This window comes from Eleutherodactylus coqui, chromosome 8, assembly GCF_035609145.1.
Source record: "Eleutherodactylus coqui strain aEleCoq1 chromosome 8, aEleCoq1.hap1, whole genome shotgun sequence".
Lineage (NCBI taxonomy): Eukaryota > Metazoa > Chordata > Amphibia > Anura > Eleutherodactylidae > Eleutherodactylus > Eleutherodactylus coqui.
Genome location: NC_089844.1, coordinates 116,549,092 through 116,572,255, shown reverse-complemented (window position 1 = coordinate 116,572,255; position 23,164 = coordinate 116,549,092). Strand labels below are relative to the sequence as shown.

The 23,164-nt window shown below is 43.6% G+C and overlaps 1 protein-coding gene across 1 annotated transcript in view; it reads left to right on the top strand.

Moving 5' to 3' along the window:
• CYTH3 (cytohesin 3) overlaps nucleotides 1–23,164 on the top strand; it is a 104,900-nt gene that overhangs the window by 19,810 nt on the left and 61,926 nt on the right. The window contains exon 2 of the mRNA XM_066576264.1: nucleotides 22,020–22,102. Within this exon, the coding sequence (XP_066432361.1) occupies nucleotides 22,020–22,102 (83 nt within the window). The remainder of the gene's footprint in view (nucleotides 1–22,019; nucleotides 22,103–23,164) is intronic.

The following is a 23,164-nucleotide window of genomic DNA, read 5'->3' as shown; positions in this document are numbered from 1 at the left end:
ATGCTCATAGCATTTTGTGGAGTTGGAGGAAGAAGCAGTTGCAGTATGAGAGGCATGCAGACAGACAGACGCACACAGACTCTGCTGCTGCAGGCTCTAGTAAGCGCTTTACCTCACCACAGTGCTGGATAAGAGTGCAGGATCTTCTCTTCTCTGTGTGTGCAGTGTATAGGCTCAGTCACACGACTATGATTTCAGCATGTATTACGCACGTGATTCACGGCCATGGGATACGTGGTAAATAGAATCAAAGTACATGGCTTTTATTGATCCATTCATGTTGGCCTGTAGATGCCCGAGTGAAAAAGATCGCAGCATGCTCTATTTCACTGCGTATTACGCAGCAGGAGCCCTATTCTTTTTTTCTATTTGTAGAGTATGCAACGCTGTCCATTCACAATACCTTGCATGTGGGTGATAATGCATATGCAACTCCGCTATGAGACAAAGCGGAGAATAAAAAAAAAAAAAAAAAAAGCACACGGCACCTGACTGCATGTATGAAATATGCTATCATGCGCAGTAAAACTCATCGCCGGCTTACACATGCGTCCTGTGTGAATGAGCCCTATGGGATACTACATTGTAGCCAGTCTTTACCCACAAATCATATAATGGCCAGAAATAAAGTGAAGGGCTGTATACACGGACTAATTGGGTGAACGGATGTTTGTTCCCAATCGTTGCTTTGTGTGAAGATGGCAGTGGTCCCTTATTGGTCAACGGATCTCATCTTTTGTGCTGGCTAAAAAAAACCTTCCAAAGCATTTAGTAGTCATGAGCGAGCATTGCCCTTAGCGAGTACCTGCCTGCTCGAGAAACAAGGTTCGGGTGCCGGCGGCGCGCAGGGAGCTGTGGGGGAGAGCAGGAAGGAACGAAGGGGAGATCTCTCTCTCTCCCTCTCTTCCCCCCGCTCCCCCCTGCTGACTGCCGCTACTCACCGCTCCCCCGCGCCGACACCTGAACCTTGTCTCTCGAGCGGGCAGGTACTCGCTAAAGGCAATGCTCGCTCAAGCAATTGCCCTTAGCGAGTATGCTCGCTCATCTCTAATTGTTAGCACATCTCTTGGTACACAGGGATATACTGCAGATTTATGGGATCGAATGACTGTATTAACAATCATTCATTACATACTTGCGTTGATTGCTGCAAATTTGCTAAATGAGTGCTGATTGATATACTATCATTGTCAATTGCTGTTCATTACTAGTCAGGAAATCTGCCCGTGTAAAGGGACCCCGTCCGCTCGGGTACACACAACAGCTTGTCCTGAAACGGGTACTTTTTTTAAAAAGGAACCTTTCATTACCTATGAATGCCATGAACAACGTTATGTGGTTCATAGGTAAGGGGATGTGGAATCCGGGGATATATTTTTTAATTTTTTTGGTATACTTGTCCAACTCTCCCTTTTTACACGGTCCACTCTCAAAGTATATGCACAGACAGTTCATCGGACTCAACATTGCAGGCTATGTGCATGCCTTTCCATAGAGAGCATTGGGAGCGCACATGCACAGCCTGCAGAGAGGAGTCTGGTGCACTGACTTTCAAAGGTGACGCCACTGAAACGGAGCGCTGGGTGAGTATAAGGCCTCAAGTCCACGGGCAAAATTGAATTGCAGGGTGCCCCACGTGGACGATCCGCAGTTCAAGCAGCCCATAGAAAAGAATGGGGCATCCGCACTTAGATTAACATCTGTGGATTTGATTTTGTTTGATCTGCGAATCAAAAAGAAATCTCAGCATGTTCCATTTTATTGTGGAGCGAGCGGGAGCGAGTGATCCTCTGCATCCGTAAATACCTTTGTGGATTCACAGTGGATTTGAAGGTTAAAATCAAGTTGGGAGGTGGGGTTGCAGAATTTTCAGTGGATGATCCACTGTGCATCTGTGGGGCAAAAACAAAGAATCTGCGATCTCCCGCAAGCTATTAAAACTCAAATCGACGATCACTCGTGCATCTGCTGTGGAAATCTGCATGCAGAATCTGTTCGCGCCGTGGACATGCAGCCTAAGAAGTACGTCGCTGGACTGCTCGGAAGCTGGGAGCTCCATAACTTAGTTTATGACGCTCCTACGTGATGAAAGTTCCCTTTTTTAAATCGGTAGATCTCTAGAATTCATCCTGCGCAGGAGGTTGGGGAGTATTTCACTGTAAATACAACTTCAAAGAGACAAGATAACATAACCTTTATCTTCCCATTGTAAATTATCACTTGAGATTATCAATGTGTAGGTGCTGGTAGCAGAAGCTGCTGTATTCATAGACGTCATCATACAGCTGGCGGTGGAACTGGGGTCTAGCTGGTCGAGAAGGGTCATGGATTAGTTCGTTATATTTTATTTTGTTCATAATATGTTGTGAATTTTTTAATTTTTATTTTGGCGAATTGCAATGGGATGGATTTGCATATCTTGTGACTACGTCATTGGTTGACAGAATGCAAAGAACATAGTGTTATTACATTGAGGCTGGATTCACACGAACGTATATCGGCTCAGTTTTCACGCCAAGCCGATAGATGTCGCCCTCATCTGCAGGGGGGGGGGGGATGGAAGAGCCAGGAGCAGGAACTGAGCTCCCGCCCCCTCTGCCTCCTCTCCACCCCGTCTCCGCCCCTCTGCACTATTTGCAATGAAAGGAGGCAGGGCAAAGTTTTGGGAATTAGCCCCGTCCTGCCTCTCCCCATTGCAAATAGTGGAGAGGGGGTGGAGAGGAGGCGGGAGCTCAGAGCACTGCTCCTGGCTCTTCCAGCCTCCTCCCCCTGCAGAGTGAGACGTCGTATATCGGCCGATGTGAAAACCGAGCCGATATACGTTCGTGTGAATCCTGCCTGAACTAGACACAATCTGCCTTTTCCTCCATACAAGAATTTAGTAAATTCTAGAAAAAATACTGTGAAAAGTTTGGGTTGACTGTTGTTGATGTTGACTTTCAATGTGGTGCAATGAGTATTTAGTTAGTTTTTACTACAACCATACAGTAGAAATAGGTAAAGTCCCCTGGTGCAAGCATTGACTCCTAGGGTGACATCACATCCTGACATTTTCTTGGCAGACTGTTTTGTGGGGTGGTTTGCCATTGCCTTCCCCAGTCCTTTTTTACCCCTGGGTACTCATTTTATCGACCTTGGAAGGATGGAATGCTGGGTCAACCTTGAGCCGGCTACCTGAACCACACCAGGATAAGGGTTCCTTTTTTTTCTATTTGATGTATACTGCTGGTGGCAAGGACCAAGCTGGTATATCCATCTGTATGAAACCTAATCGGAATGAGATCTGTTCCCTCCTTCAAAATGTACTATAATCATAATTCCATGATGAATGTTGGGTAGAAATCTTATCTATACCAAACTTCATCCTAAATCGTTACCAGCCTAATGTACCCAAGAGTGTGTTCTGTGTTTTTCAAGAGCCCTGGAGAACTGATGTTTCCGCTTTAGCTGATCGATTGCTTGGCAGAAAAAAGGATCAGACGTGAAGAATCCCACCTGTTTGATTCCTGTTTGTTCCTGCAGCAACGTTTAGGTGAAGATCTGTCTGGCTCCGTACACATAAGGTTCTTGGCGTATCCCATCGATTTTTGGCAAGATCTCCTGACAATATTATTTTGCCTCCAGCCATTAGATGGATAACCATTGCATTGTATTACATAGCGAACGAACTGGAGGTGTGTGTGCGTGTGAAATCTTTCAAACCAGCTGGCATTCTCCTACCGCTGAGTCAAAAGTCAACTCTTGGCATGTTTATGTGGTTTTTATCTTAAGTGTACAGTGTTAATCTTAAATTAGACGAGTGGATTAAGGCCAACATCTCAGTGGCATGAATCATCCGTGGTTGGCATGCACGAGGTGAGCTGACAAGAGGAGATGAGAATGACTGTAGTCAACCAAGATCCATGCTATATTTTAGAATATGTATTGCGTGTGTGATATATAATTAATATATATGTGTATATGTATATATTTATATATTTTTTTTTTACTTTTTTTTTTTTTTTACTTTTATTTGTATGGCCATTTACCATTTATTATAAAACTGCTGTTCTTTCTAAAATAAAAAAAAAACCCATTGCACATTTTAATAAGCATGTAGTGAAATAGCTAAGGTAAGGCATGTCAGACTGCAGTAAATAGCAGTTATACCTCGGAGCGGCTTGGTTTCCTGCAGTCATTTGTGAAAGGTCAGGCTGGCCGTCAGTTGCTAGGAGCGTGCTACAACAAAGCCTGCCTTATGTTATGTTTACTGCATGGGAAGTACAAAAACTGCTTCCCCAGACAAGAGAAGGGCTTCTAGCCTCATCACGGAAAAACAAAAACCTTGTACCCCTGCCGCAGCCCCCTAAGTTACTGCTCATTGCTTTAAATGCCTTCTATTGGTGCACATGTGGTCACGGGAAATACACCATATTTATGAAAGATGTGTATCTAGTGCTTTACAGCAATACTTTTAGCAGATCTGCAAACTAAGTCATTAAAGAGGCCTGGCAGAACAAGTTTTGCAAAATGTGTTCTATGCAAAAGCCATTGTTCGAGGAAAAATATTGCCATACATAGGACTGCCATAAATGTGTGCAGAGTATCGTGAATTGCACCAAAATGATCTCTTAGGCCTAATGCACATGGCCGGATTTCCGCCGCGTTTCACTCCAGCTATTAGGTTCTATTGAACCTAATCGCTCAATATACATGCTGCGGAATTCCGTCACACTATACTTCCGCTGTAGCACAGCGGAAGTATAGCCCGAATACACGCCCCACCCACCACCGGCGCGTCATGCTCCGTACTGTGCATGTGCTTGGAGCCTCATGCAGGACTTAGAGCAGCGGATCCGGAGGCGAGTATGGGTTCTTTAAGGGGGTGCCGTGACGGACTCAGCTGCGGTATTCCGCTTGCGGAGCCCAACACGGTCGTGTGCATAAGGCCTTAGGGTGGAAAAATTAACACAAAAATAATGCGGTTGGATAAGTGTGAACACTCGCTTATATTTATATATGCGTGTTTCAATGTTTGTGGCAATATGAAAAGCCACTACCAGATACCTTTTTGGTAGCCGTTTATCTCCTGGGAAAAAAAGGAATTGGTTACGGCTCACTTATTACTGTATATTATCGCGATAATCGTTACGTGTAAATGCGACGCCTTCGTGCACCATTCGTTCACGGAGTTTCAGCCTGCATAACAATAGTTGTTCGTTCGTTTGTCGTTAAACTTAAAGGGCAGTTGTTCAGTCTTTCAAATGACTTGAGGGGAGAGGGTGATTGTTTGCCCAGCTAAACACAATGACTCATGTGGCAGTAGACAATGGCTTTTTCCTCACATGAATTAAAAGCCTCCAGGCCAGAAGTTCCTCTCCTAAACACACATCCACATGAGCAAACAACATACACAGTGTTTACATAGCTAAGGATTATCTTTAAGTGTAAACGTGCAGCATTTGAAAGCAAAAAAGTCGGTAGCTTATTCGTTCAAACGACAGTCGTTGCGTGTAAATGGGCGTTTAGTCAAATTTCAACTACCCAGTTATTTTCTCCCCTGACATCTGCCACCGTGGACATCAGATGAATCAGGTTCAGGGGAGCTGACTGGAGATTTTGGCTGCCTGCAGATGGGCAGGTCCGATACGGCGGCAAGGATTCTCGCCGTGGGACCCGACCCGAGCGCCTGCAGGGACCAGCGCGTACTCACCCGAGGCTCCGGCTGTTTGATGTGCTGGCTTGCCAGTCAGCCGGCGCATGCGCAGACCTTAGCCTGCGGCGGGTGAGTGACGTTTCTGTGCGGGGCTCTGCGAGCCCCACACAGAAATAGGACATGCCGCAGTTTGTTTGCCACGCGAGATTTTGCGCGGCCACCAGTGGCCGTCTGCATAGGATTGCGTTTGTTAACGCAATCCTATGCAGGCTTCTAGCGGCAGAAATTCCGTGGAAAATCCCGCCGCTGAATTTCCGCTTGTGTGCAGGCGCCCTTTTATGGATAAATTTGCTCTCGTTGCGTGTGTGCAAGTCGCAATCAGTAAAGCAATACTGTAAATGTTTGCGGTACTTTTGGTGGAGTATAGGGAACTTCCCGTCTTCATGTGTTGCCCATATTTTCACGTGTAGAACAGATTGTGTGATATATTCATTCCTGATGCCAAAAGGATATGAAGGAACTTTAAAGATGTGTCATTGGTTATTAAACAAATGTTGCACAGGCGGATGGAGGCCTCCATGAGGAAATGTGATCTGCAGCTACAGATTGGAGGTACCGCCTTTTCTTCGCTACCCTGTATGCTCATTCTGCGGGATGATTGCATGCTTGGAATTTATAGAAAAGACTTGAAACCAGATAGCTGAGAGGCACATGAGTTGGTAATTTAAGTCGTACGATGATGTGCTCTCTAGGCGGACTATACCTCGAGCCATGCACACAAGCGCCCTTTATATGATCCTCTTAGAAAGCTTTCTTTTCTAAAAAAAAAAAAAAAACGAAATTACTCGTGACAACGTCTTAGTAAACAAAGGGCAAGATGCATGATCTGTATGAACACCGGTAACATCTTTATGTATGGTTACAAGGGTATTTAAACCTATTAAGTGGAGCATAAAGCGTATGATGAATTATGAGTTTGAGTATAACAAACTCTGCTAGATTAGGACTATAATCACATGCCCAATGTGTGACAGTTTAATGTATAGAGCTGTGCTCATCCAATTAATGATGGCCAGATGGAGACTAGCAGGCCTTGGAGCTGGGTTCACACTGCTTCAGTGTGCGCCCCGGGTCCCGTCTGAATCACCAAAAACTACATTCGGATGGAACCGTAGAAATCATTAGTCAAATTGAGACCGAAGGTACAAACCATAGTTTCTATTTGACCAAGTTTCCTTTATTTTTGCTAGACCGAATAGTATAGTCAACTTTGATAGTCTGTCTAGCAAAAATTGCAGAAAGGAACGGAAACCCTAAAGTAGTCTCCGTTTAACTACTGAAGGCGTGAAAAAAAAAATCTACACACTATCTATGTGGAAATCGATCTGCGACGCGGTTTTTGGATCCACAGCAAGTCAAATGTAGCACCAGAATTACGGTACAGATTCCACCTCTTCAAATGATGGGTGCATTCCGCACCAAAGGGTGCAGATTTTGACGCGGCTTTGCTCTGCGGAAATTCTGCTGCAGATGCTTCACTTTAAATTCAACCTTTGTGTGAAAATAATCTTGCATCGCTGTCGCCTGCAATTTTCTCGCGCAGTAGACAACAGGGGTTTCTAATGTAAAAACCCATCACACGAACCTCAGAAGTTTGTGCTTTGCGATGCGATAAATCGGAGGCTCCATAGGGAAACATTGGCAAGAAAAAAACGTAGAAAGATAGGGCAGGCAGCGATTTTCAAATCTCGCAACATTGCAGGACAGAAAGCATCGCAAATGGGAGTGACGCTATTGAAAAGCATGCAATTCATAATTCTATATTTTTTCGCACAATGGCGCCGCTCAAAAATCACACGATTTTCTCGCACGTATGAAGGCTCCCCAAGGCAGCTTACATATAAGCACATTTAAGCTTTATATTTAGGCTATGTTTTGCAGACTGTAATACTGAGCTAATGTAAATCTATGTATCTTGGGCATATTCACATGGGCCAATGTTAACGCAAATGAATACTTCTGCCTAATTGGCCCCTGTGAAAGCGCCTTAAATCTTCATAAGTTGACTATCTTTAGGAAATCCAGTCCTGTCCTGGGTGAATGCGTTAAAGCGAATGGCAACAGAACTCTCTGAATCCTTTTTGGCTTTCCATTCTGCCCCTAATAAGTGTATTAGTATCGCTGTTCTTGATCCCACACACCTAGTTTCTGTTCTGTATTCCTGTAATATCCATAATCGGAAAACTATTGTGATTGTCTAATGTGGTAATTACCACTTTTGTATGTGCTAATTATCTTCCCTGCAAACTAATGAACATAATAGCAGTGTGACGGCACACTTGAGTAGGTCAGAATGTGCTAAAGTCTGCATTGACGAAGCCTGCAAGAACCGCGGTGGTGTATTGTCTAGTAAATGTTACCCGTTAGTCATTTCTCGCCTCTCACAAAAGGGGGCTTGTGGCCAGTGTTTGCAGTTGGCAGGGTTCCCAACAGCTCAGCCTACCACATAGAGCGACATCAGCGTATTATGTGGTAAAGGCGCTACACAAAACTTGTTTGCTTGTGCTAGTAGATAACGAATGACAAGTGTGCAAGGTATGTAGTAATGTTAGTGTGCCAAATAGTAACAAAAAGTTTGCCTTTCCTAATAAAACTATTATCATTTTACATGGAGCAATTTGCTTCCATAGATGAGTGCTGATTTCGAGCTATCTGGCTTTTACTTGGGCAGGTTCAGACCTTTTTTGCAGACATTTGTACTGATTAGAGAATCCTTGCTGTTGACAGCACATCTCCCATCTACACGGGGAGGTATGCCAACAACAATTTTTTTTTTTTCTTGACTGTACAAAAGACCAGCCAGCTAGTTGGATGCAGCGTTTACTTGTGCTGACAGTTGGGCACTAATGTTCATATAAGAGCTTACATGGGCTGACGGTCAAATGAGCGTTTCTACGAACGTTCGTGCCCACATTTTTGGCCTTTGAGTCCAGGCTTAAAGGCCTTATTACAATGTCTGCTATGCCTCAAATTGTGGTAGATTGCGCTTAAAATGCCTCAAATGTCAAAGAACAAACTTTCCTTGCACTGTGATTTATTGTGACTAGACAGTGTAATAATGATGGTGCGTAATATCTCTGTTAAGACCGCATTTAAAAGAGAATTTTCATAGATTCCAGATTTCTATTTTATTTCTTCTTTTTCCTGCAAGTTCCTCTTTATTTTGCGAGCCGTTCCAATGCGGAGAGGCTGCATCTTTCCTGTTTCTATAAAGGCTCAGCCTCTGATGTGGTCATTTGCATGTTTTCAATTGCATTTTTTTTTAAAGAAAAGTTGGGTGGAAAGTGGGAAAAGATCCCAGACAGAGAAGAAGTCTAAAGCATCTGGCTTTCGGTGAACAAAAAAAATCAGCGGCTAACATGAGAGAACAGGAAGGATACCTTTCCTACTTCCCTCCGATGGGATGAACTGCCACAGATGCAGATGAAAATATGGCCGTGTAAATAGGCACCGGAGAATGGCTAGATAGATGCAGGTCAGGAAAACTTTGGCTCCGATATTCCCAAATTACCTCCGGCATCTTCATTAGTGATATGACTGAGAAACTCATGTACGTGCCGTGATTCTAAATAGCAGATTATGCAAGGCCTAATTTACTTTGAAGGGGAAAAAACACAACTTAAATCAAACGCCAATCCAGGGCTGGAAATACTTCTACTTCTCATCATGGTTGTATCATCTCTGGTTTTGACTTAAAGGGAGCCGGTTGCCAACTATAAGCATAATAAAGTTATAGTTAGAATTACTGAGAGCCCAGGGAGCTCTGTCTCATACTCACTGGTGCCCCCCAGCAAAATCTGCATGGGCACAGCAGCTTCACTGACTTCAGAAGACTGTTCCCACGCACTCCCATAGAGATGAATGGGAGGTGCTCATGCATTGCAAGAGTCAAGCTGCGGTTTTGTGCACGGATTTCACTTGGAGCTACGACAGGAGCTGGAGACTGTGGGGAGTATGAGCTACAGCCTTCTAGACTCTCATGCTATAAACTACAAGCATCATAACATTTAGTTAATGGTGCTTATAGCAGTTGATGACTGCTTCCCTTTTAATGGGGTTGACTTACTTCTAGCTGTTGATCTATCCTCAGGATAGGTCTTCAGTAGCAGATTGCTGGGGCTCTGCTATCTGGGACCAACAGTTTACCCAAGCTAGTCTTTGTGTACTGACCTGTGTTGCTACAGGAAGTGGACAGCTCCATACATTGTGCAGTGGCCTGGGTTGGTACTGCAGTCTTAGTCCTATTTGAGGTGAATGGAATTTCAGCATGCAATACCCATCCAGGCAACTACGCAGTGTACAGGGATGTACAAACTTATCCCTTAAGCACTGTGCAAGGAACTACAACACAGTTCCATTCCAGGGTACTGTTGTCTTCTGCTCAGTGGGTGGCTCGGAGTGTCGATGTGCAGGAAAAATAGGTGAAGTGGCCATAATAATGAACTAGCAATACAGTCCTTTTATCCTGATGATCACAAAGGATCTTGACAGGATCGCCACAAATTTTTTTGAATAGTCAGCAGAATGAGTCACGATCTGTGATCCCTATAGCTGCAGAAAGGTGAGCTCTATTAAAAGCATACGTAGCTTTGCAGATGACTTTACAGAACAAGCTGTTGTATGTTAACACATGAAGAATAGCACAATTTCAGGTCATTATATGACTTGCAGCCTGCATATATCGCATAGTCTCTGCATGCTGTATACCTAATTTTCAGATATCTTTGAGCTGATGGGTGGAGACTGCTATTATGTCTTCTGTACACTGCAAATCTAGAAAAGATTCTACTCCCTCACTGTCTGTGACACACAGACCTCACCATGTAGAACACCACACAGGAGTACTGAGCAGTATAAATGTGATTCCAGTAGCTGGAACACCGTAAATAATACCGCAGTTTCAGTAACCGTGTGATTTGTCTGCTAATGTGAAAGCACGGTTACCAGTTCATCCGTAATCAACAATAATTATGTTTTAAGTAGCTAAAGAAACCTTATATTGACCTTAACTCTTTGAAGTCTTTTTCACCCTCACATTTTATTGTATATAATCTACAATCATAGTGTTTAATCTCCTCGCGTATACCTGCAGTGATGCACAGAAGTGATATTTGCCTTGACTATTGCCGATGTCTTGGACTGCTTGCCACTTCCGTGTCTGGTGGGCTCTGGTTGAAGAGCAGAAATCCTTACCTACTGCTCTGTCTTCAGTGGAAACCAGGTCCAACTAAGCAGTACTCCTTCTAGGAAAAGGTTCCGATTCATCTAATTGCCAAGTATGATGAGGATCTGGATGCTTTCTGCAAGACTGATTCAGGAGCTTCCAGAAGTTCCTGCAGACTGACACATGTAGCTGTATGCAGTGAGATCCTGATTTATCCTTTGAATTTCCTCCTATGGCCATTAGCACTACTAAACCCGTCCAGCAGACATGCCATAGTGCTTGCTGCAGATAAAGACAGCATTTCAACATGTCATCTGTCACCTGTCACGCTTGTTCAAGGAGGACTTGTATAAAGGAATGTGTTAAGCAGCATACTTCAGCTGTCCGCTCACTTGGCCTGTTCCTGCAGGAATCAAAGACCTGCTTGTGTTATATATGTGTAACATTGTTGCTATTGAAGGCTGGTGGGATGGCAGAGAAATCCCAGGGGTGACCACAGAGAAGTGTGCGTGTCATAAAAGACATTCGTCAGGATTGGATACTGTTTTTGAATCTGAAAGTTACGCAGTGACGTCTAACGCGGGGGACTCGTATCGCTTGTTTGCAAAAAAATGACAGTAATATAGAAATCTAAACATGTAAAAGGCATACGTGTATGATAGAATATAGAGGAGTTCATCCACTTCAGGTTGTGCTACACTTTAACCCTTTCACCCTTTCCAATCCACTGTCTAAAGTCTAAAGACATTCTGATTGAAAGTTGTACAGCTCCGATGTCGGAAGACGTCCGGCAGGGTATTCTTACTGTAGATTACTGGCTGCTCTGTTGTCAGGGGGGCCAATCCAACATGTCGCATACCACAGTACTGGCTCTAGCCAGCAGATGGCACCATTGTATAATGGCAGAAAGAGAGAGCCCCCTAGGAAATCCTGAATCCAAAATTGGATTGCAAAGGGTTAATGTCATATATATAATATACCACCGTTCTCAGTGGTGGTGCAGTATAATGTAGTCAAATGACAGCACCAGCCAATAATCTCAGCCCAGCTGCTAACTGATACAATGGGGTACGTTCTCGCGGCACGAAAATGCTGCGGAATTCCGGCAGCGGAATATTCCACGGCAAATTCTCTGATTTGGATACAGAAGTGCTGCGGAATTCGCCTTGGAAGCTCCGCAGCATTTCCGTCCCATGGGAGCATACCTATTTAAACTACATTCATACACTGCAAAATTTCCACAGGGCAGTTGTTAAATTTGTCCTGAAATTCGCAAGACCTAGTTGCGTTTTTTTTTGCCCATTTCGTGACGTTTTTAAAAAAATCTAATAGAAATCAAAACCACACTAAAATCCGCACCATTCGTTTCTAGATTTTCCTCTATTTCTGTCTTCCTCTGTATTACCGCTATCTTTAAATGCTACTGCAGAAACGTGCAGAAAAAGACCTTAAGTGAATTTTAAGGTTGCGGAAAAGCAACTATGCAGCCAATATTTTCTGCTCCGTGCAAACGAAAAATCACTAGAACTCGTTCATTTAGCTGGGATTTCAAAATGCTGCAGATTGTTCGCTGGGAATTCCATAGCGGGCGTTCCTCAGCATAACCGTGCAGTCTGTACATGGCCTTGGGGTGCATTCACATGAGCTTATGTGTATTTTGGCAGTTTTGTACGTATTTCCATTGATTTAGTGCGTGGATTCCTGCATGTTTCATGCGTATTTACGCAAGCCCATTGACTTCAATTGGCTCTTACAGTGCGTAATACACACAAATAGAACATGTCACGTATTTTTTTCCTCACCATTGAACATCGTGGTGATGTTAGAACCAGCTTGTTCGCTCCCGAGCAGTGTGTGTAGACCTCACGGTTCTCGTTTTGTCGTTTAAACTGAACGTACCTTGGATATCTTCCCAGAATTAAGGCTGGGTTCTCATATTTCTGGCAGTCTGGTCCTGTCCCCCCCCCCCCCCCCTCTTCCAACATTGCAGTCAAATATTGGAGGAAAACTGATGCCAGAGCTGATCCTGTAGCTTTTGGGGATTTTTTTTGTTTTTTTTATAGGACAGTTCATGATATCCAGCCTATATTTTGATGCTGGATGCCTTGGGGTCCTTTTTAGATGAGCTGATTATCGGTTGAATTTGCAAACAGTGTCGTTGCTAGTTCGTTGGCTCGTTGAAACGAGAAATCATTGTCGTTCACACTAGCTGTATAAATGACTGAGGAGGACTGAGCAAGCGCCGTTTAAACCGAACGATTAGTCAACGACCCAACAATGATTTTTATGCCTGCATGAAATGAACAAATGGAACATAAACTATTATTGGTCATCAGTCGGTTGTTGGCTGCGGTAAGACTGGATGATCGTCCTTCACTTTCACTCGTTTGAACAATTTTTTGACTGATATAATCATCCGAACGATTATAATCGTTCCGTCTAAAAACACCTAAATTGCACTGGACAGAAAAACTTTGCAGTGTGTTCCTGCCTGGCTAGGAGTGCCAAGCCACTGCAAAAAGAGCGCCAAAGTGACATCTGTGTCCAGTTCTGGCATTAAAAAAGGTTAGCCAGACACAACTGATAAATGGAAGCCCAGTCCAGGGCCTCAGATGGCCATATGAAAGTTGTGCCTGAGAATTGCTGGGGCAGCTCGCGCCGGACAACATACATGAAATGGCTATCTGATCTGCACGAGCAGTGGACCTTACATGTCTGTGGTATTGCGCTCTCATACTTTCCACACCGTATTTGCATTGAACAGAAACCAGCAACATCCTAGTCATTAATTTGCAATGTCAAAAATGTCTATTGCACAAGGAAGTATATCACAGTGCAGTTAAAAGCGGGTGTAATGGTCATGATTATGTCACGTCTCCGTGACACACTGCTAAGGAGAATATTAGATGAGCTCATATAGTGGTGGAATTATATGGAGCCACCACTTACACAGAGTGGGGAGGTAGCCAACCAATATCAATGTGGTGTCCTTCATCAGAAACTGGATGCTACTAATTAAGCCTTGGTTTCTTGTATATATGTATGCTGCTGAGTGATTAATACAAATATAATGTAGTAGATGATAATGTCCACTGCATACCGAGAAGCATTTGGAGATCAAGCAATCCTCTAGTCGGCCTTTGATTAATCTGGATAAGTCAAAATTCTATGATGTAGGATTACGGACACAGTCATCAATCTCTGTCCACTTACTGTATCTGGGTGACTAGAGGAGAAGAGGTCACTTAATTTTATGTCATTCTAGGTTTCTCAGACATCGGCTCTGAGAACCCCGCTGTCACCTTCGAGTATGTCATATGGTGACTTCACTATGGGGTCATGCTGATCAGGATTCCCAGAGGCGATCTGTATTTCTCTGCAGATTTTCCCTCTAATGGATCACTGTCTGGGCTCTGAGCATGACTTCATCATTTTACTAGTCCAATATGTTACAAATGGTGAACAGTGCAATTACCAATACTCTATCCTATCAGCAATATTCAGACACGCCTATCAGTAGAATGGATCATGCCTTATTAACATGTAACGTGTTTGAACCCATGCCACTCGTAAGATGAAGATCTTTGGAGGTGTCGGTCATAGTGTTTGATGGGAACTGCACGCTATAGGATATAAAGGCTATGCCGTTGCACACAAGGCGCATCACAAAAAACAATGCATTGGCTCATCTACAACAATGTAAGGAATGTCATCATTGGACAGCTGAGCAATGGAAGAATGTTCTATAGAATGGTAAATCACACTACTCAATCTTAACATGTAGGTGGACATGCCAGAATGTGGAGGAGCCTGGGGAAGACCTTTTGCCTGAGTGTTGTGTTGTGCCAACAGTTAAGTACAGCGGAGGTTTCATTATGATGTGGGCATGTTTTACATTGCACGGTCTCAGTCTGTTGGTTGTAGTGACAAGAACCATGAACTCGAGGTGCACCTTGACTTTTAAGACAACGTGCTGCCAACAATATTTTGTCTTGTTCGAAGCGCCCATTTCCAATGTGTCTTGTCACACTTCAAACACTGTTTTATGTTGGTTCGGCGATAAGAATGTTCCATGATTGAATCCCAACTGAACCCTACTGAACATATTTAGGACTAACTGGAACATTGGATCAGGAAACATGAACAGCGTACATCTTTGTGAGAACTTGCTAGACGTTTGCAGGATGAATATAGGGAAATACCGTATATACTGGCGTATAAGACTACTTTTGAACCCCGAAAAATCTGCTCTGAAGTCGGGGGTCGTCTTATACGCCGGTAATACAAAAAAAAGAAAGTGTCAAAAAAAAATAAATCAGTACTCCCCTCCCCCGGCGTTCTGCGGCGCTGCTGCAGGCTGTCGCTCCCTCCTGGTCCCTGGCAGAGCATTGCTTTCTGGACGCAGGCCTTGAAATCCCCGCCTCCAGAAAGCTAATACTGTGATTTAGCTAACACACGCCGTCAGCCAATCACATCCATTCAATGACATCATTGAATGGCTGTGATTGGCTGAAGGCACGTGTGTTTTCTGGAGGCGGGGATTTCAAGCCCTGTGTCCAGAAAGCAATGCTCTGCCGGGGACCAGGAGGGAGCGACATCCTGCAGCAGCGCCGCAGAATGCCGGGGGAGGTGAGTACTGCGTTTTTTTTTTGCTCCGCTGTATTCCCGGCGTATAAGGTGAAAGTTGGGGGGTTGTCTTATACGCCCCGTCGCCTTATACGCCGGTATATACGGTACCAGCTGAAGTGTATCAGACTATAGTAGGCAGTATGCCACAGAGTATTCCATATCATCAGGGCCAGGAGAGTCCCTACTAAATATTAGCATATGTAAATAAATAGTACTTCTGATTCTTGGTCAGTTGTCTAATTACTTTTGGTAGGATAGTGTATGACACAAGGTGCGATGAGTTGGATTTGGTTGGACGTGATGGGGACCAGATATGTTAATCGCTCAGATATGTACCAGTAGTTGTACACGGGATATATTTTGAGGGTCCTTTTACCTGGCACAACCAGTGCTGTAGCATTCGCCACCTTTCCCCACTGGATGACTGTTGAAATGCCGGTGTTGTAAGATGTGGGGTTCATTTATTTAGCAACATTTCATTTACTCTGTGAAACAAGTGAGTGCCATCCTAGTGGTAATGCCAGGCATAGATGATGTATATGGTGATTACCTGGCACTGAAATAGGAGTTTTTGGATAGTTGATCATAATGCATGGGTGCCAGGATCTGAGCGGTTTCCCATCCGTCACCCTGACCCGCACAGCACCGCTCTCCTCTCACAGTGGTGGGAAATGAAGAAGGGATTTCTGTGGCTGGGAAGCAGCTTTGAAAACATGTGGGTGGATTTCCAGCAGGGACTTTAATAGGAAGGAAACTCAGACACATAAACAGCAATTGCACATTCCCAGTAATTTAATCGGGTGATTTGGTGAGGCTTATACGTTAGGTCATCATCCTGTGCATTTGTTATATTCTTTTAATTGACGCCCTAGGCAGCGAGGGAATGTCATAATCCACAATCTGTGCTACATTATTGAAACATATGCAGTGAAAATAGCTGATTCCATTTTTTTTTTTTTTTTTTTGCTGATATAGATGTGCATAAGATAATCATACACATAAGGCTGGCTGCATTCTTCCTGTGTGTGCAAGTTGCACGTCGGTGTAGCGCATAGACATGCACTAGCCTGTGCTATTTCTCATCTGATACAGACCGGAATAGGATGTGCAATGAGGTTTTTCACGCAGACAATCGGTCCACGTGAAAAATGTCAATTTACATAGGACTCCCCCCATGTGCTATCCATTAAAATGGACCGCACACCGCCACAACTGCGCTAATGTGCCAGAGGCCTAATAGAAAAGTTGGCCAATCTAGCCAACTAACTTTTTTTTAAAAATTTTTTAATGCGTATATGGGCCTCGCAACTCTACTCCAGCTGGCAGATTTGTTATTTCACTAGGCATATGCAGTTCCTAGGGTTGTGTGACAGCAGCATATATGTACGCTGGTACAATTCGGGAGGAATGGGTATTCGACTGACAATTAAAGCACCCTGAGGCTGAGCTTCCACACTGTGTTTACCGCATGCATTGGAAACTCCATCCACCCATATTGTCCGGTGTGTCATTATCTTGTCGTGTATACCGGAAAGATCATCTGACCAATGGGAGGAGTTTTGAACGCATGTGGTAAATGCAGCGTAGAAATCCAGCCTATTGCTGTTGCTTATCTTGGTTGATATGGGTTCTGATAGCTTTAAAGGGACACTCCGGCAAAAACACATTTTTTTTCCATCTGTTCTGTGCATTGCAGTCGCTTTCATGCAGTGCCACCATCCGTCTGCTTATCAGGCACCATCGTAACGTTAAGATTTGTCCCACTATTAAGATTTCTCTCACTATTCTGTGCTATCAGTCCCACAATGTATCAGCAAAACCTCATATGAACACCTAGAGACTGTACCATCTCTGCCTGCTGAGATGGCTGTGTGATTATTACTACTCGGTATAGTCACCTAAAATAAGCTATAGACCATAAGTATACAGTAAAGAGGATGAACTGTTATCTCCTTCATTAGAACGCTGTGACAGGAGCCTTTAATCTTCATCAGTAACTGTGTTAGAAGTCTGTGTCGCCATCTAAAGAGCTTGTATGGTAGGGTCCATCACACAGGAGTGACTGAAAAACTGACTAATTTGGGAGCTCATAAAGCCAAGTAATTCTCAGGCGATGATAATGAGATCAGATGACCATCTGAGAAGGACTCTTAAGAGTTTCAGATAGAAAGGAATAACTTATGGTAATACTGGTTTACTTCTATATACTGTGCGAGTAGTTACACAATGAATGAATGTAAGAAATTCACCAGCGTGACCCTTTAAATCCAATAGGGACTTGAATAGGGACTGATCTTAGACAATTGGCCAGTTTATCAGCATTGGCTGAAAAGTCTATTTTCTAACACAGCTTAATGCATTACCTGGTAAGGAAAAGGGGTTGCATCTAATTAGGTCTCCTTTTTTCCAGAAACAGCGCCACTCTGTGGGTTGTGTGCGGTACTGCAGTGCAGGCTCATTCCTTTGAATAGGGCTGACCTGCAGCACCAGCCCAAGTCCATGGATAGTAATGGCACTGAAAGCAGCTGTTTTTCTAATCTGATACCAGCCCTTCAAGGTCCTGCCCCTCATCCAACAGCACAGCTGAGTGCAGAAATCCTTCCTGACATCAAGCTTATCCTTTAAAGTACTTCCTGAGCAAATAAAAGTATTCCTGAGGATGGAGGGAAGCAAAAACGCCCTTTCTGGTTTTTATTCCAACCTGGATAGACAATTTTCCATAAAGAAGGCCAAATGTATCAGATTGTTTTGGCTTTGTTACAACCCTCCCACAAGGTTTGCTTAATTTTATCAACTGAATGCTCATTATCTGCTTCTAAGGATACCAGAGGATAACTAAATCAGTGTTATGATGGAATTTTTCCTGATTTACACCCATTATCCTTTCAGTGAACTCTGTGCAAGTCGTAATTAGCAAGCTAGTGAATTCTAGGGGATTGGTGACATGGGTGGAATGACACACAGACATGTGGCTTTAATCCATGGGAGGTCGCCCACTCCAGAATGGAGGCTGCTACTCACACAGACTAGCAATGTATTATAATGGTTGCCTGCTGACTTTTAATGGGTGCCAGGTAATGCTACTTCTTCCCTACAGCTACTGTGCAAAGAAAAGTGTACATTAAGGACCAATGCCCACGGGAGGATTTGATTTGCAGAATCCACGTGTGGCACTCGAGAGCCGTCCATAGGGAAGCATTGGGTGTCTGCACTTCATTTAACACCTGTGGATATGTTTATAATTGATTGGCGGATGCCACTTGTGGTGCATCCACTGCAGAAATCCGCATGAAAAATTTGCGCGTGCCGTGGACATGAGGCCTAACTGTAGTATGCATTCTTCAGAACTTTCCAGTAAGTGTTTGTCATTTTGAGAACACTGCTCTGAACTCTTTGGTGACCTTTTGTGATGACTCTTAGGCCCCCTGTCCACTGGCGTTGCGGTATCTAGTGGCGCATCTCAGCCGCCGGAGCAGGGGCCGGCAGACGGTTCTCCTCAGGTCAGCCTATCTGACAGGCTGACCGCGGAGAATCGAGGCAATTCGCAGCATGCTACGAATTGATGGCCACGAACGGAGAATCGCAATGATTCTCTGCTCGTGGACACGGGCCCGGCGCTTTCTATAGCAACGCTATGGGAAGCTTCAGCCAGCATGATTCAATGGTGATGTGCCGTCGGCGAAATCGCTGCCGTGGACAGGGGTCCTTATTGTAGACCACCTAATAAAACCACATGTGCATAAATGGTTTTGTCATGGCTACAGTTTTTTTCAAAGTTGAAAATCTAGTTACAATTCTCCTGTATTTTATTAGGAAAGTGGTTTGTTTCCCCCCCCCCCCCCCATTTTTGAAGATTCACTTAAACTCCATAATCCAGATCTAGTTGTGCAGTAGTGGGACCTTCTAGATGAGTGCACCTTCTGAGTCATTCAGAGAAGCCGAGTAATACCGGTATATAAGAAAGACTGGAGCAGAGGAAGAAGAAATGAGTCGTGTGAACCGCTGCAGAAGTGTTAATTCTTACCAGGGTTTAGTTTGCAGTGCATTTACGTCTTTGCAAATGTCTCCTCACTCGGTCCCTGACAGCAGCCTTCCATTAGCTGTACACCATACAAGTGCATGATAATGTGTTGTGCAGCCCATGTGCCTGCTCATAAGGGCTCAGTCAGACGAGCGGATTTAGCCTGCAGATTATGTGCGGATTTTTCTTATGTGCAAAATATGCATGTAACATGCGGACTTTATGTACTAGACTATGACGATGGTGCAGAATATGCACCACCATAGGATAAGCTGTGCGTTGCTGTTTTTTGTGTGTGTGTAACACATAGGTCAGAATGGCCCGATAGGTTTACAGCTGCATTATAAGATTTATCTGCTTATCGAAATGCCTTTGAGATCAGATTGTTCATTGTCATAGTGTCCTTCACAAAAGCAGAAAGGGGCTCGTAACTTGGCTACTTGCCGTTCTCCATATTGCAAGCCTGATGGTAATTAATACACCTAATCCTATGAGGTCTTGGCTTTCATCGTGTAATTTGTAGGGCATTAACATGTGACCTCTTGTTTGACCTTTCTTGCATCCTGGAGTGGGTTGGATAACTTTGGTTGTAGCCTCCGAAGCTTTGACAGCTCTACATTAGAGCATCTTCACCAGGATGGGCTATAGATGGGCAATCAGCCGATTACTGGCTCCTGCAGATCAAAGGACCCGCTAGGTACTACCAGGTCAGAGCAGCAAACACCCATAGAATAATTTAACCCCCTGTTGGTGACATTTCCATGTAGGCTTCCTTCTCTGTTAGCCTACAATGTGGAGAGACGACAGGAAACCAGTCCTCCAGTGAAAGACTGAAGTACAGCATTTCTTCCTATAGACAGAAGGTATTTCTCAGCCAACACTTTCACCACTAATCCCTGTAACAATGGCTTTAGTCCTATTTTTATGATAGGTGAGGCTGTGGAATTAATTCCTTATTGCCCCTCATTGGTAACCACAACCACTGAAGATGGTGCCAAAGTTCGCTTAGATTTATTCAAACTTTTGTATATGGCTGCTTCAGTTTTTTCATCAGTGTGATATGGAGATCATTGTTTTATGGAACAGTCGGACTGTATTTTGTTAGAACTTCCACTGGTAGGTCTTTGGTGCCTGCACCATAACCCTAGGTGGTGTGTTCATACTGTATATCAAGTGGGGGGGATCTCCACATGCAAAAAATCCCCTTCGGAATGGGTACTAAGGATCCATATGTGGTGCCTTGTAATTCATATCTGTCAGGCTAGTTCCATCTGTAGGAGTGTAGCGTACAGTGTTCATTCAGGCAGGACTAGCGGCTTTGAATTAGAACCAGCATTATAGTGGACACTACCCTAGTGAAATGCGGTACAACTGCTTCCCATTGGAAATGATGGGATCTTTTGTGCTATCAAGTTTCCATGAAACTTTTATATAAAAAGCCAAGGGGAATTAAAGATGACCATACACATTAAATGTATATCTGCTGAAGTCTGGTTGATTGTCTGTGTATGGTAGCCTTCCAAATCTTCCCTTAGAAGAGATAAGGATTAGGCAGTTGGATTCCGACATGCCCGATCCTTTTGTTCTCAGGGTGATAAGTAGTTGCCAGAGGAATCTGACAGTAGCTTTCTACCCTCTGTGCACGCAGAAAACATACATGCTTGGCTGAAGGTGTCAGGTCCGATGGCTCTTGGCCAACAACTAATATACATGGCCAACCTTTGCCTGATATGTGTGAACAAGGCTGGTTTCTTACCCTGCGTGTTCTATCGAGTCTCATTTTCTATATTTTGCACTGATCATGACTGACCACCTTGAACATCCGTATGCCAGTTGGAATAAATAGATCTGTTGCTTATAAGATGTATCCAAAGTTTCTGGATATTTCATTTGCCACAGGGCCCGATGAAGAATGGAATTCATTGATCCACCCACCGTCCTAAAATAGGGATAAGCTTTTTTTTTTTTCTGTAGGACTTGTGATCCAAGTGATGGCAGGCTATTGCCATCATTGCTGGACGTCACTTGTTTGTGCTGGAGCTGGAACAGGAAAAGGCCTTCATTCTGCAAACTGGATCCCCTAGGCTTATTGTGCACCATAATCAAGCACCATTTTTTTTTTCTTTCCTACAGATTTGATTGCTGATTTCTGGATTCAGAAAATATTATTAAAAAAAAAATAATAATAATCTTTTGGTGCTAAAGATCATAACCTTGTTAAACTTGCGGCCGCCAAGTGTTCCCTGCCATTGTGACAAGGCAATGAATCTGCTAAATTGAATTATTCGGTAGTCTTGGTGACTTTGCATCTGCAACATGTCACATGAAACCGGCCTCATAGGACAGATTGTAATTCTGAAATAAAAGATGTGGTTGGGATTAGCAGTGTGGGTGTCTGTGCGGCCTGGCAATGTTTGATATTAATAGTTCTTTGGGTAGGATGTGGTCATTTTTATTGATGATGTCGTTTTCTATTGTTGGTCACTTAACGTATTCTCTTTTCTTTTCAGTGCCAGAAGATCTTTCGTCTGAGGAGAGGGAAGAATTATTAAATATAAGACGGAGGAAAAAGGAGCTTATAGATGACATTGAGGTAATTTTGGAATATTTCATACTCTTATGTGCAAATTAATAATTTAAAGGGAATGGATCATTAGAAAATGGCTTTTTCAATCACATTTATCGTTAAACATAATTTTTCATGTTATCTATATTTTATGCAGATGGGAGATAAAGCATCCTGAATATTGCAGTTTTCACTCTTGAGTTTTCCTCTGAGCCTTATAATAGGCTGGTACTTCCTGTTCTGAACTCACAGCAAAAGGCCATACTTAATGATACAAAGATACATGGGCAGCTACAAATACTGTGTTTCTCAGTGGTATGCAGAAAGGTAAAATGCTGTATGGGGTGATTACACAGGTACAAAATACTGATGAGCAACCACCTACCATGTATTGGTGGGTGGTTAGTAATATACTTACACATAGATAAGGCATATAAAGAGGGACAGTCGCATAGATACTTGTAATGCACCATGCTAACTTGCAGCCTATCAGTTAGGCTGTCCTGCACCCTTTATCGGTGGATCACTCAACATACTGGCACGCTGGGCCCCCAACATTTTCTTGGTGCCACACTGCTTTCTGTTATGTAATACTATATGACGCTATATAAAGTGCCTATGGCTTTGCACTGTATAGCCCAGGGGATTCCGTGTGTCACCATATTGGTTTCATGTACATGGCTTTGCTATGTGCATGATGACTAAAGTGTAACAAGATAAGTTACGTAGAGCGATTTGATGTCTATGAAGTTTAGAGACCCTCTGGTTTTAGGACAGAATTATATTCTGGGACTGGAGGGGTAAGGGAGTATACTACCTGTACTTATTCTCTGCCATTTGTCTAATCTCTGGTGGTTCTGGTCCCAGTTTTCAACCTGTCCAGGATAACTGCTGCAATTTTCCATCTAGGTGCTGTGCATTTGTGCACTGGTTTCTGATTGGTTAGTACTGATCGTATGAACTACATTTGCCAATTAGAGGTATAGTGCTAATTAGCAGTTATAGTGCATTGATAGTCTAACACTACCAATTCTTTGTCGGGCTAAAGTAGTCTGAAGATTGCATTTGCCATCTTGGATGTCCAAAAAT